Source organism: Poecilia reticulata, linkage group LG21 (genome assembly GCF_000633615.1).
Source record: "Poecilia reticulata strain Guanapo linkage group LG21, Guppy_female_1.0+MT, whole genome shotgun sequence".
In the NCBI taxonomy this organism is placed as follows: domain Eukaryota; kingdom Metazoa; phylum Chordata; class Actinopteri; order Cyprinodontiformes; family Poeciliidae; genus Poecilia; species Poecilia reticulata.
Window position 1 is genome coordinate 6071241 of NC_024351.1, and position 12286 is coordinate 6083526.

At 38.0% G+C, this 12286-nt stretch overlaps 1 protein-coding gene across 2 annotated transcripts; it reads left to right on the forward strand.

The window, feature by feature from the left end:
• The first annotated feature begins 3326 nt into the window (after positions 1-3326).
• Positions 3327-10051, forward strand: tdh (L-threonine dehydrogenase). 2 transcript variants are annotated; one of them, XM_008397921.2, is made up of 9 exons: positions 3327-3501; positions 5460-5654; positions 6015-6057; positions 6185-6255; positions 6584-6733; positions 6975-7147; positions 7268-7358; positions 8609-8878; positions 9016-10051. In XM_008397921.2, the coding sequence occupies exons 2-9, from the start codon at positions 5468-5470 to the stop codon at positions 9153-9155; spliced, it is 1125 nt and encodes a 374-aa protein (XP_008396143.1). In that variant the 5' UTR covers positions 3327-3501; positions 5460-5467; the 3' UTR covers positions 9156-10051. The 2 variants fall into 2 exon arrangements, with proteins under 2 accessions (XP_008396143.1, XP_008396144.1); XM_008397922.2 differs by lacking the exon at positions 3327-3501 and adding an exon at positions 4264-4340.
• Positions 10052-12286: the final 2235 nt, after the last annotated feature.

A 12286-nucleotide genomic window follows, 5' to 3' on the forward strand; every position in this document is an offset into this window, starting at 1 on the left:
TTAAAGAAATAAATATTCGTCACTGTTTTGTTCTTGGGATTGCAGGGTAGACCCTGGTCAGGTCACCAGTTCATCGGATATCCATTAAAAAAAAACAGCAACACACACTTAACCTTACAGTCATGTCTTTGGATTGTGCACTGAACAATCTATGCATGCACTGAGAGAACATGCAAACTCCATGCAGAAAGGATTCACTTAGCTTTGTGCTTGAGCTAAAAACCCTCCACCCTTAATGACATGCCTGGTTAAGATGAATGAGTTTTATTTCTTCAGAAATAAGTTAAAAAAAACAAAAAAACCTAACCTTTGACTTGAATAAATGTATTCATTTTAAAAAAATAATGGAAAGAAATAAGTGAGACTAATTTGTTTTTCACAAAACATTGGGAGGTCATTTACTGTCAGCTTCCCTGAAATGGTGGGTGTAGGGTTAAGGAAGAGTTCAACTTAGATGTGATAAAATATGATTTTAATGCTGGCTGCAGATAGTTATCTTTCAAAACAATACTGAAAGTTTACAGCTTAACTTGTCTTCAGTATGTCTTTGGACAGGCCCTGTTGACCTCAAACAACCTTGAAAGATAATCACAGGATGTGCGCACACGTGCTTCATATTGTTTTCACACCAGCTAAAAACTAAACGAGATGGGCTGACTCGGCTCAGCCAATGGTACTGAGTCAGTCCTACTGGCTGATGCAATTCACAATTTGCATAAACATTAAGGGAAGCATTTTAAGCTCTAGTTCACTATCAAATTGTTTGGTTTTTCAAGGCTGCAGAAACATTGTCCCATTTATCTTTCAGCTTGGATCCGATTACTATGCTACAATCTGTTGGAATTGAAGGAATTTTGCATGACTCTTTGTTTTTATTAGTAATTTCATTGTTTTGACAAGCTCTAAAAGCTTATTTTATTTATTAAGTATCTTGCAGTAGTTCATAGTTAAATTATGATTGTTGAACTTTATTTCCATCTTAGCTAACTGAAATAAGGATTAATATGCTTAAGATTATACGCTGTTGTGTATAGTGGAGGATCTGTGATGCTGTGGGGCAACTTCTCTTCCAGAAGTGCTCGGAACCTTAAGTTGCATGGATTTATAAAAAGTTTTAAATGTTTGGAAATGTATATTCAAATATCTGCCAGAACATTTCGATTGTGTTGCTGGATGGTCTTTCAGCAGGACGATGATCCAACACATTGTTTCTTACAGGGGGAAAAAAGTGCCAGTTTTTCTCCAAATCAACATGGAGATGTGTCACTACGCCAAATCTTTTTTTCACAGTCATCTTGGTCCTCAGACCAGTTCAACAGAAAAGCTGCAGGGTGAACTGAAGATAAACATAAATATGAGGACTGTGGTCAAACTGAAGAGGTTGTGAAACAGAAATAGCTAAAACTTCATTTCCCTATAATATGTTTTAACCTTATTATAGGAAAGAAATTATTCTACAATTGGCAAAACAAGGACTGTACAAAATGTACTGGTAATTTTGGCACGGGTAACTTTTGCTTGACAGTAATGAGCAGTTTGTTATTATTGTTAGATATTTAACTTCATAACTAGCTTACATGAACAAACAAACCATGTTACGTGAGATAGAGGAGCAACTTTCTTAGTGTAACTGCGGAGGGCATCGGTTTCAGTCTGGCCCTTCCCCTTCCCCTTATAACTTGTTTCAAAGTGAGTAAACATCAACCCAGGAAGCTCCCCATTGCTGTGACCAAGCAATCAGCTGATGATGTGCCTCAAGGATAAATAGCTAGAGAGCCACTGCTTTATACAGGCATGTATTAGCAGTCACATTGTTTATCGTTCAGCTGCTCCGCTTGCAGTCTGTTTTCCGTTTTTTAACTTGACCACATGTAACCACGCAATTTATGAAATTATCTTGAATCAACTATCTTCTCAAAATTTTTCTGAAACTGCATATTAGTTCTTAGAAAAATGCACATTTTGGAATTTTGAAAACTTTACAAAACTCTTCTCTACCCTTCATTATAAAAAAGTACAACATTTTGCTGTTTCTCTAAATTATTGTTAAAATATATTAGATATAGATTATGAATAAAACATATAGTGCTATGAGTTTTAGAGGTTTTGATTGGGTTGGGCAGGTTTTACAGGTTTAGTTTTACCCTGTGTTTGGACTGGAATATTTCAAATCTGGCAACAGTGGCTAACGCCGCCATTTTTGTTATTAATGAGCGTTACGTACATGTGCCATGCTGGATAAAAAATACCATACTTTAATAATTCAACAACTCAACCAAATTTAATTTACGTTCAATTTAAACGTGAAAACCTATTAGCATTTGTGTCGAAACAACACATGGCATTGTGCAATTTTGTCATTTCTTTACTTCATTTGAGTTGAAGTGAAGAAATGAGGTGTGAAATTTATCAACATATAAACCTCACCCCCCTCACCCCCACCCATGTCAGCCAATGACCTTTTCCAGGAAGCCACCATGGCTAATCAACGCCAGGCCAGGTGTAGTTTCTGTGGGGAGAAAAATAACTGAGAAAACAGAAAGCTTAGTTTCTAACAAAACTTTTTTCATTAGAAAAGGTTTAGTTTCTAATTAAACTGACTGTTAGAAACACCAGAGTGCCACCTTCTGGCCTCTTTCCAGATCAGTTCAGTTCAGAGCAGGAAACTGTTTCTGGCTTTGTTTTTTCCCCCTCTGTGGGCTGCCACCTTATCGTGGTGGAGGGGTTTGAGTGTCTCAGTGATCCTAGGAGCCGTCAGAGGTTTCGTGCCTCTATTTGGGTCCGGACAAACAGGTCCTAGGTGAGGTAGTTATGACCAAGAGCAGCCCAAAGATCGCTTAGAAATATAAACACAGCATGTTCCTATTTAGAGATCGAGATATAGACAGGGTTCCCGCTTACAACCAGAGCTATAGACAGAAGTCAGAGTTTCTCCCAGTGTTTTGTCAGCCTGGCGGGCCACCAGGCTTTATTTGTGCCCCCACCAGGCTATGGGTTATTTTAAATAGGGGTTTTTCTCCACTAGTGACAGTAAAGACAGATTAAAGTAAATGTTTATAGTTGAGACATTGAATTGCCATCCCATCAGTCGCCCGTTGGCATCACATGCTGTTATTTCTGAGTTTTGATGCCTGATCCAGCACCTCAGACTTTCTCTAACTTGAACTTAAACTAGAAGTTTTAAGACGCGTAGCACCGCTTCGGTAGGAAAATCTGATGAGGTAGCACAGATAGTCAGAACACCGCACCTCCGAGGCTCCACCAATCAGAGCCGACCCCGGGCCGGCCCCCCTGGAAGCAGATGGCCGCTGATATATATAGTAGAAGGCGAGGCTGATGCAACACCGAACTGAGATAACACCCGAGCGTCACGTCAGCGCGCAGGAGGAGCAACTCAAAGCAGGAAACCGCATCACTTATTTCGCTGTCTTTTAAAACCTGGTCAGACATCATTTTTGTTTCTTCTGCTTTTTTTCCCCCTCCCATCGATTCTCATAACCGGTGAGTAATCTATTTTATTTATTTATTTTTATTTTTTGTCCATTCAAACCGCAATTCTCCGTTTCCATTTGAATTTATGCAGGCTTTTCAAAGAATTGTACGAATTAGAATATTCTCTACCACGTGCGCTCCCCCCCAGCCCCCACATTGAAGCAAGGGTGCTCACGCTATAGATATATATATATTTTTTTAATGTAAAAATAAAACAATTTTACTGGGAAGAAGTCTGTGTGCTTTAGCAGAAGGTTTAAGATGACTCGGACATCTTCACCCGGCTTTCGGCCTGCTTTTTGAATTCATTTAGAGAAGGAAGAAAATAATTTTAAATATCTGAACCCCACTATATCTAATTAAACGCTGAATATTGTGATACATAATGTTTTAAAACTATTAGTAAGGTAGCGAACATTTACTAAACATACCAAAGATGAGGTGGCGGAGGAGGTCTCAGATATTACACAATTCTCTCCTGATGTCTACGTAACCTTACTGGAACGTGCGTAAAGGAAGTTGAATAACTTTTGTTATCAATCGTGTTATTTTCTCGGAAGGTTTTTCTATCTTTTTTTTTTGTATTCTGTATTAGATAGTCCCTTGCATCTCTTTAAGGTGCTCAAGAAGACAGAGTAGTTTAAGTGATTCCTAATGCGTTCCAAAAATATTTCTAAATCCGGTCATTGAGATCGCCAACCTTGTTCTTGGCACGGTTTTCCTCTCCCTCTGTATGTCACTGTACGCCCTCTCTCCCTGATTGGCTCTCTCTGAAGGCAGGGCAGTATAAATACTCTCACGTTACATGCTTTCCAACTTTTTTGGAAGCCCCCGGTTAGCACCCTGAGGTAAGTTCACGTCTGTCACATGAAGGATGCGTTGCGCAGAAGTCGGGTCGATATGCAGAAACACAGGGTTGCAATGGTTTACGCTATGAGTCGGTGTCTGGTTGGGGTTCTTTGTGAGATTTTATTTTATTTTTTTTTATTTCTTTTATTTGATGTATTAAATGAATTGTTGCATTCAAACGTCGTCGCTGATGCGTTAATATTCATGGTACAGCAGCCTTCAGAAAGTTTAGAGGAGGAAAGTTGGGGGCCACAGCACAATTTCAGGATTTTAGTTGGTTATGTTTCTGTGGTGGAATATCACATTTATGTCTGATTTAAATGTGTATATTATTAAACTGTCTTTGGATTTAAAAAAAAATCCTAATAATTCATATGCTCAAATACTCAAACAAACAGAAAAAAAATAGCTGATTTGATATTTTAGACATGAATTTCCGAGCTGTAGGGCCAAAAAGAACAGACTTCCAAAAAGTGGCACAGCGAAGTACCAAAAACAGGCTGCAAAATAAATATGTGTTGCAATTAATCAATGCTTGTACTTTCCTCTATGAAGTTCATGTGTACAAAAACATATATGAATTCAGACTCGGTCAACGAGGAATACAAGTTAATATGAGCCTCCGTTGGTTCCTGTCCTGGTCTCCTCTGTTGTGTATTTCTCACTGTTATGGTTTTTTGGATAACCATCGTCTATTTTGACATTCCCTCAGCACAAATGTGACAACCAGATTTGAATTATGATCATTACATAATATTTCTGAGAAATAAAAAAAAGTTACACTAATAAAGGAAGAAAGAAAAAAAAAGAAAGAAGAAAGTTCCAGAGTGAAAGTAGTTTTCAACCCAGCTGTTGCTACATGCTGGCTGGCAAGAAATAAAGTTTTGGTAAATAAAATTCAGATGTTTTGATGTTTGTGCTTTCTTAGGTCTATGATTGCAACAGAAATAAGCCAATCTATCCTATATTTAGAATTTTAACTCCTAAAAACAATCGATTATTTCAGTTTGAATGCAGATCATGTTATCCATTTTTACTTCACTCTGGTATTTTACTGAAGGCGATCTTCTGTAAAAGTCTTGTGCCATCTTACCTACTTTTTTGTTATTATTCTACAGGTTCCAACATGCCTGTTATCAGAAACTTCACCAAGGTAGCCAAGCAAGCCCTGCTGAGCACCCCGGGGTGCGGCTGCCAGCCCCTGACAGTGGCTGTGCGTACCATCAGCTTCTCTCCCCGGCAGGTTACATCGGATGCAAGCTTCCACTCTGTGTCTTTCTCAGAAACAGATCACCCCAAGGTGCTAATCACAGGTATGGGGCATCTCATTTCGGCAATATTTTGCTCTGTAATGTAAAGCAACACAATGACTTCCTGAAAAGCAGTCTCCTTTTATTGCTCCTCAGTTAAGATGAGATTTGTGAATGTAACGTGTGAGCTCGAACAAACTGTGCTCTGAAGGGACTTAAACAGCAGCGGGATTTGTTGGCAAAGAAAGCTGGAAGCAGTTTCTGGTTTAAGCACAAAGAGTTGAAGTCAAGTGCAGCAGGAGGGTTTTCTTATGGCCCTCTTTTGCAGTTGCTTAAATCTCCATGGAAATAGGCGCTGAAGATAATTGGCTGCACCTCATTGTCTTGGTGCCGCATTCTCACATGACTCCATATCATTTGCAGGTGGCCTTGGGCAACTTGGAGTTGGGCTGGCCAAACTTCTGAGGTCAGAATTCTCATTTGTTTTAACAATAAAATTCTGCAAATAGTTTCGCAACTAGCTACATGTGTTATGTAAGCTGTAACCCGTTTGTAATGCATTTTATCTCTCCTAACTCTTAACTCCCTTGCAGGAAGAGATTTGGCAAGAACAATGTCATTCTGTCTGACATCAGGAAACCTCCCAATAATGTGTTTCACAGCGGTGAGTAAGCTTCAACTGTCTTCAGAAATGTTATCTCCTCTGTGTTTGGTCAATAGACAACCTCATTGTTCAACATAAAGTTGAACAATGAACTTGAACAATCACACGCTCAACCTTGATTGAGCGTGTGACTATTGCTGAAACCTTGAAGAAAGTCCTTTATTTCACAACAGTTATCTTTGCAATCATTACAACAGGCTTTTAGCTTCCTTTAAAATGTTCACATGTAGAAATGTTAAAACCCCAAAGGCTCTTCTCACTGAGCGTAATCAATTATTGAAAATTATTGAAGTAATATTGACTTTTTACATTAATCTGCCACCATCAGGTCCCTTCATCTACTCAGACATCCTGGACTACAAGAACTTAAGAGAAATTGTGGTGAACAACCGCATCACTTGGCTGGTTCACTACAGCGCCCTCCTCAGTGCAGTCGGAGAGGCTAACGTGGCCTTGGCACGCTCTGTGAATATCACTGGTGAGTAAATTAACTTGGACGTGGTGGCTAAAATTAAAAACTTTACTTTTCCAAATCCAATGAGGATAAGAGGATAAGATACAACTCTATACGATTAGAAGCAGGACATTTGTACCTTATATATTGTTCAAATTAAATAGCTGAAAATGCACATATTCCACTTTCTTGAAACATACTTTTAGAATGAATTAAAATGGCTTTATTTCAAATAATGATGGCATTCTCAATTTTTCCTATTTAGGGCTTCACAATATCCTGGACATTGCTGCAGAGCATGGCTTGCGGCTGTTTGTCCCAAGCACCATCGGAGCTTTTGGTCCCTCTTCGCCCCGTAACCCAACGCCAGATCTGTGTGTGCAGAGACCTCGCACTATCTATGGGGTATCCAAAGTTCATGCAGAGTTAATGGGAGAGGTGAGCGTTTTATTCTATACATCTGTTGCCAGATTATCATCAAATTATAATGCAATCTCCTACCAACTTTAAACTTGTTGAAGTGAGCATTTTCTAATACACTTGTTTTTGACTTTTTAGTATTACCATCACCGCTATGGCCTGGACTTCCGGTGTCTCCGTTACCCAGGAATCATCTCTGCAGACTCCATGCCAGGAGGTGGCACAACAGGTAGGAATGATAAATTAATCTAAAATCAACTATGGGAGTTCCTTAATGTCGTTATTTATCTCATCATTTGTTTTTTGTAAAACAAAAACAAAAAACTTTAAGCTCTATAAAGAGCTTAAAGAGGTTTAAGCTCTTTCTGAGAATTTATAAGAACCTGCGATATATTTAGTTCTCTGAATGGGTTGCAGAATATAGAATGGTGATCATCTTTAGATCATAAATTTGCTTGTTTAGTGCCTCTATAATTCCTATTCCACGTGCCCAGAGAATCATTGGGCAACATATCAGCACAATCCTGTTGCTCTATTAATGTAGCTGGAGAATGTTTGAGATGTAATGAAAGTGGTCCGTATACGTTATTAGATCCAACCTAGTCAGATTACCGTCACAAGATGTTGGAGAAAAGCAACGAGGGGCGTGTATCAAATGTGACACCAACACGTGGAGTTGTCACAAGGCTAATAAAAAAAAATAGTACATCTGACACAGGGGCCAATGTTTGTTTTGAATGGTTTTTAGTGGTAACAAGTCAACATTTTAAATTGGTTTTGGGGGTTTAAAAGAAGTGGCATTGATATTATATTGAAAAGCAGTAGTTACAAATGCTTCATACTCTGGGTTTTGCTAGATAAATCAATATGCAGATGACATGCTTGTATTCTTGAATGAAAATTGTGTGGTAAAGTCTATAACTAATGAGTCAGTTATTATTCAAAGTAGTGTTTTGGACAAAATTAAAGCGTCTCCTAGTGGGTGTACAAAAAGATTTTTTGGTTTTTGTCAGTGTTCCAGATAAACTTTAGTGACCGCATGTAAGCAACCCTAGTTGGTGGCAGTCAAAATGACATTTGGAAATGTGTTTAACATACTTCATGTTATTAAAACATCACAGGGAAGTGAAGCATGAGATGAATAATGACCTCAGTGGGTGTAATACCTTTCCCATTTAATGAGCTCTATTTCGGTGTTCTAGTCCTTGTCATGTTGCAAACTTCTTAGGCAGCCAAATTCAGAGTTTTTGCATTTTTATGGCTGCAATAATCTTCTTCTATCCTTGTCTGCATATTTATTTTCACACAAATGGACAGCTGCTGCAACCAAACTCTCTGTCGGCAATTGGAACTTTTTTTTTTTAAAGTGTCTTGCACTTTAATTTAGTACATGTTTATTATTTCAAGATTAACCAACATCAGAACTGCTAATCTAATAGTGAAAAAAAACAATAACGATTTTATTCTGTTCCTGTCCAGACTATGCAGTTCAGATTTTTCACGATGCAATCAAGACGGGCAAGTTTGAGTGCAACTTGAGGCCTGACTCGCAGCTACCCATGATGTACATCGACGACTGCCTACGCGCCACCCTGGAGGTGTTGGAGGCACCCGCTGACACGTTGAGCATGAGGACATACAACATCAACGCCATGAGTTTCACACCTGAGGAGCTGGCCCAGGAGCTCAGGAAGCAGATGCCAGAGCTGGAGGTCACGTACAACATCGACCCTGTACGACAGGCAATTGGTAAGAATTTTCAAACTAACATATTTTAGGAATTGTTGTGCAGATATTGTTTTTTTTGTCATTTTGGTAACAAGAGTGTTCAAAACTCATCAACAAATTTAATATTTTATCTACTTTTTTTTATTTTTATGTTGTAGCTGATAGCTGGCCCATGGACTTCGATGACTCCAACGCACGGAATGACTGGGGATGGAAACACGACTACGATCTCCCAGAGCTGGTTCAGACAATGCTTAACTACTTAGGTGTGGAAACGTGCATGGCTCATGCCAATTGAGATGCCCCGTTAAAGTATATATATTTTTTTGTACATAATGTAAAATTTTTACCCAGGAGAATAGAGAAACTTGGTCTGTACATAATTGTTCTCTCAATTCTCTGAGCAAAAAAGAGAAGTAAAGGGCTGTGCTTGCCTACTACAAGCACAGCCCTTGTAGTAGGTACCATCTCTACAGAATGTAAAGGTGAAGTACAAGAGAAAGATAACTTTCTGTTGAACATCTTGTTTGCTCACCTTTCCCTTTTACTTCTTGGACATTTAGGTTACAAAGTGAAAGGGTGTAGAGTTTGTGCCAGGTTGAACCGCTTGATCAGTAGAAATTGATTAGTAGGAGATTGACTTGCATATGGAGGGAGTTACACAACATTTTGCAACATTTTCTAATAATGATTTTCAAAAATGCTGATTGTGCTGTTTTTTTTTTGTTTTTTTTGTTTACCTGGGTCAGTTTTTTTTTTTTTTTCAGGAATGAAACTTAAGAATACAAGTTGTATCTTTGATTGTACTGTATGTGAAGTGACTCAACGTAAAGATCTGAGGAAATGATTAACTGATACTACTCAGTAATTAGTTTATTTTTCATATTCTGTTATTTATTCTTTCCCCGTTAAATGTTTGGAAGCTGTATTGCCCCAATTCATTTGATGATCTGTTATGCGTTTCTCTTCAGTTTTTGTTATTTAATATTTTTTCACCAGCGTTGACATTATTTTGACAAACAAACAAAAAAAATAAGACAGAAAATGGGAAATGTGACTGCATGTGTCACATTCATGCTCAGAAATATTTAGGTAGTGTCTGCAAACGCGATTACTTATTTCTGTGTGTATGTGAGAAATTCTGCCAGTTCTTTCAATCACAAAAGAAATTTCACAATAAATATTTTCCACATATCCTCTTGTTTATGTGTAGTTTTCTTTGAGGAGGAAGGTCGTGTGAAAAAAATTGTCAGAAGAACAACTATTAGTTGCACACTACATGAATCTCAATAAATAAAGAAGTCATTTGTGAAAGGTACCTACAAGAGCTAATCCTTGCAGTTTCCCTCAAGTCACGTGCCCAACATAGAAATGCTGTGGCTGACAACTAACACTCCAAATACACCTGCAGCATGGCATAACATTGTGATACCCAGGTCACGCAGCTGAAGGGATTATTTTCTTCAATATGAATAGAGATGCTGGTCATAATTGAACTAAAAACAAGATATGGAAATGAAAAACCTGTTAAAAGACTTAGAAAAGTCTTTCAATTTGTGCAGAGGTTCAAACAGTTACCCTAATCAGCCAGAGCTGAAGTTAACTGGAGTCATTTTAACACATTTGTGTGTTAGAATGGCTCAGTTAACGGCCAGACTCAAATTAAACAAAGAATCTGTGGCAAGATTTGAAAAATTAATGCTCACAGATACTCCTTATGCAAACTGACTAGTCTTAAACTGTTTTGCTGTTTTTAAATAAATGATTTGGGCATGTAAAATAAATGTAAAAAAATTAATAAATCAGAAACAAATCAACATTTTCCTGTCACTTCACCAGGAAAACTGAAAAATATCAAAGGATGTAAATACCTTTGCAAGGTACTGTATTCCTCACATGTGTGGGCTGTACCATAATGTGCATGCATGCTGTTCTTACTGGCTAAAGTTTGTGTGGTCAAGGAGGCGAAATACGCCCACATGCAAATGTAGATTTGTTCGCCTTCAATGGAAATGTGAGTCAACCTTTGGGAATTGCATTCAAAGTTTTCTGAGAAAAGGGATAGCAAACAAGGAAACACTTTATCTTTTTTTTTTTTGGCTTAACTTGTTGAAACTTAGTTACGTAAGGCGTCTTTTAGAAGCATGTGCACATACTTGTAGTCTAGCTTCCCACTGAGCTCCTCCTTGTTCCATGGGGGCCTGGTATTTTGTTTACATTGTTTAATAAAATTCCCCACAGAGTGCTGCAGATTATGTTTTACTGCAGGAGAAAGTAAAGGACAGAAACACCATAACAGCTGATGTTCCCTGTGGGGTCCTGTTGCCATGCCTATCTCTGACCCCACACATTCATGTAGGGGGGATTTACTGGAAAGTGTAACACTTACAGTTAGAGTGACCAGGCTGCGGAGTTATTCAGTCTGGCATTGCTGAGATACTTCACAGATATGCTACCAATATATGCAACTTCCTGACTGCATATATGAATAATTAAATCTCACACACGTGCGCCTGACAGTCTTGGTGTGTGAAGACAACAGCATTAACCAGTCAAACCTGTGTTATGTAACTTTGCTCTAATCCCAGGAAATGGTTTAGGTGTAGTTTTTGTATTAGATAAGAGTTTCACACGAATCCAATCCAATCCAGTTTGAACCGGTATGATGTGAAAATGATATCTGTTATTAGAACAACAGAATAGGGGAATCATGTTTGTTTTAATCCAACAAGGGAGTCTGTGCAACTTGGGTAGGATTTTGTATCTGGAGAGAGTGCGATATACTGCAGTTTTAAATTTTGCAATATGTCAAACTTTTTCTTTCAGAGTCAAGAAGTAACTTTAGGAGTCTAAACAGCAGCCATCTCAAGCATATTTAAACAAAGTGCATGTATACACAAAAGTGATAGCCAAGTCCCACCACAGGGTGTGAGTGTAAAAGTTGTCTCATGTTACTTTACAGACAGGAGCTATGTGTGTCTCACAGGGGTACAGGTTATGTAAGAGTGACTTTCATATTCCGTCTGGGTGTTTACTCTGAACAAAAAGATTTTGTTGCAAAAAGAAAATTATAGCAGTTTTTTGTGAAGTTGGTGAATTTTTTTATTTGTTTTGGAGTTGTTGATAAAAAAAAATGAATATATTACCATAAAGGTGTAAAAAAAAAATACGAAAACATAAAACAAACAAAAAAAGATTTATCTAAACAGTTTGCTGTCTGAATTCTGATATTAATTTCTTCCATAAGATGTTGTTCATGCTTCATTCTATCACATCTCTGCCCAGCCCTTCGTAAAAAACAAATCCTCACACTATGATGCTACTGCCATATTTTGACACAAGGATGATGTGATGAGGATGCAATGTTAGTTTTCAGTTACACATAGTGGTTTGTATGTATTTTAAAAATTTAAGCTGTTCTTATCTGAC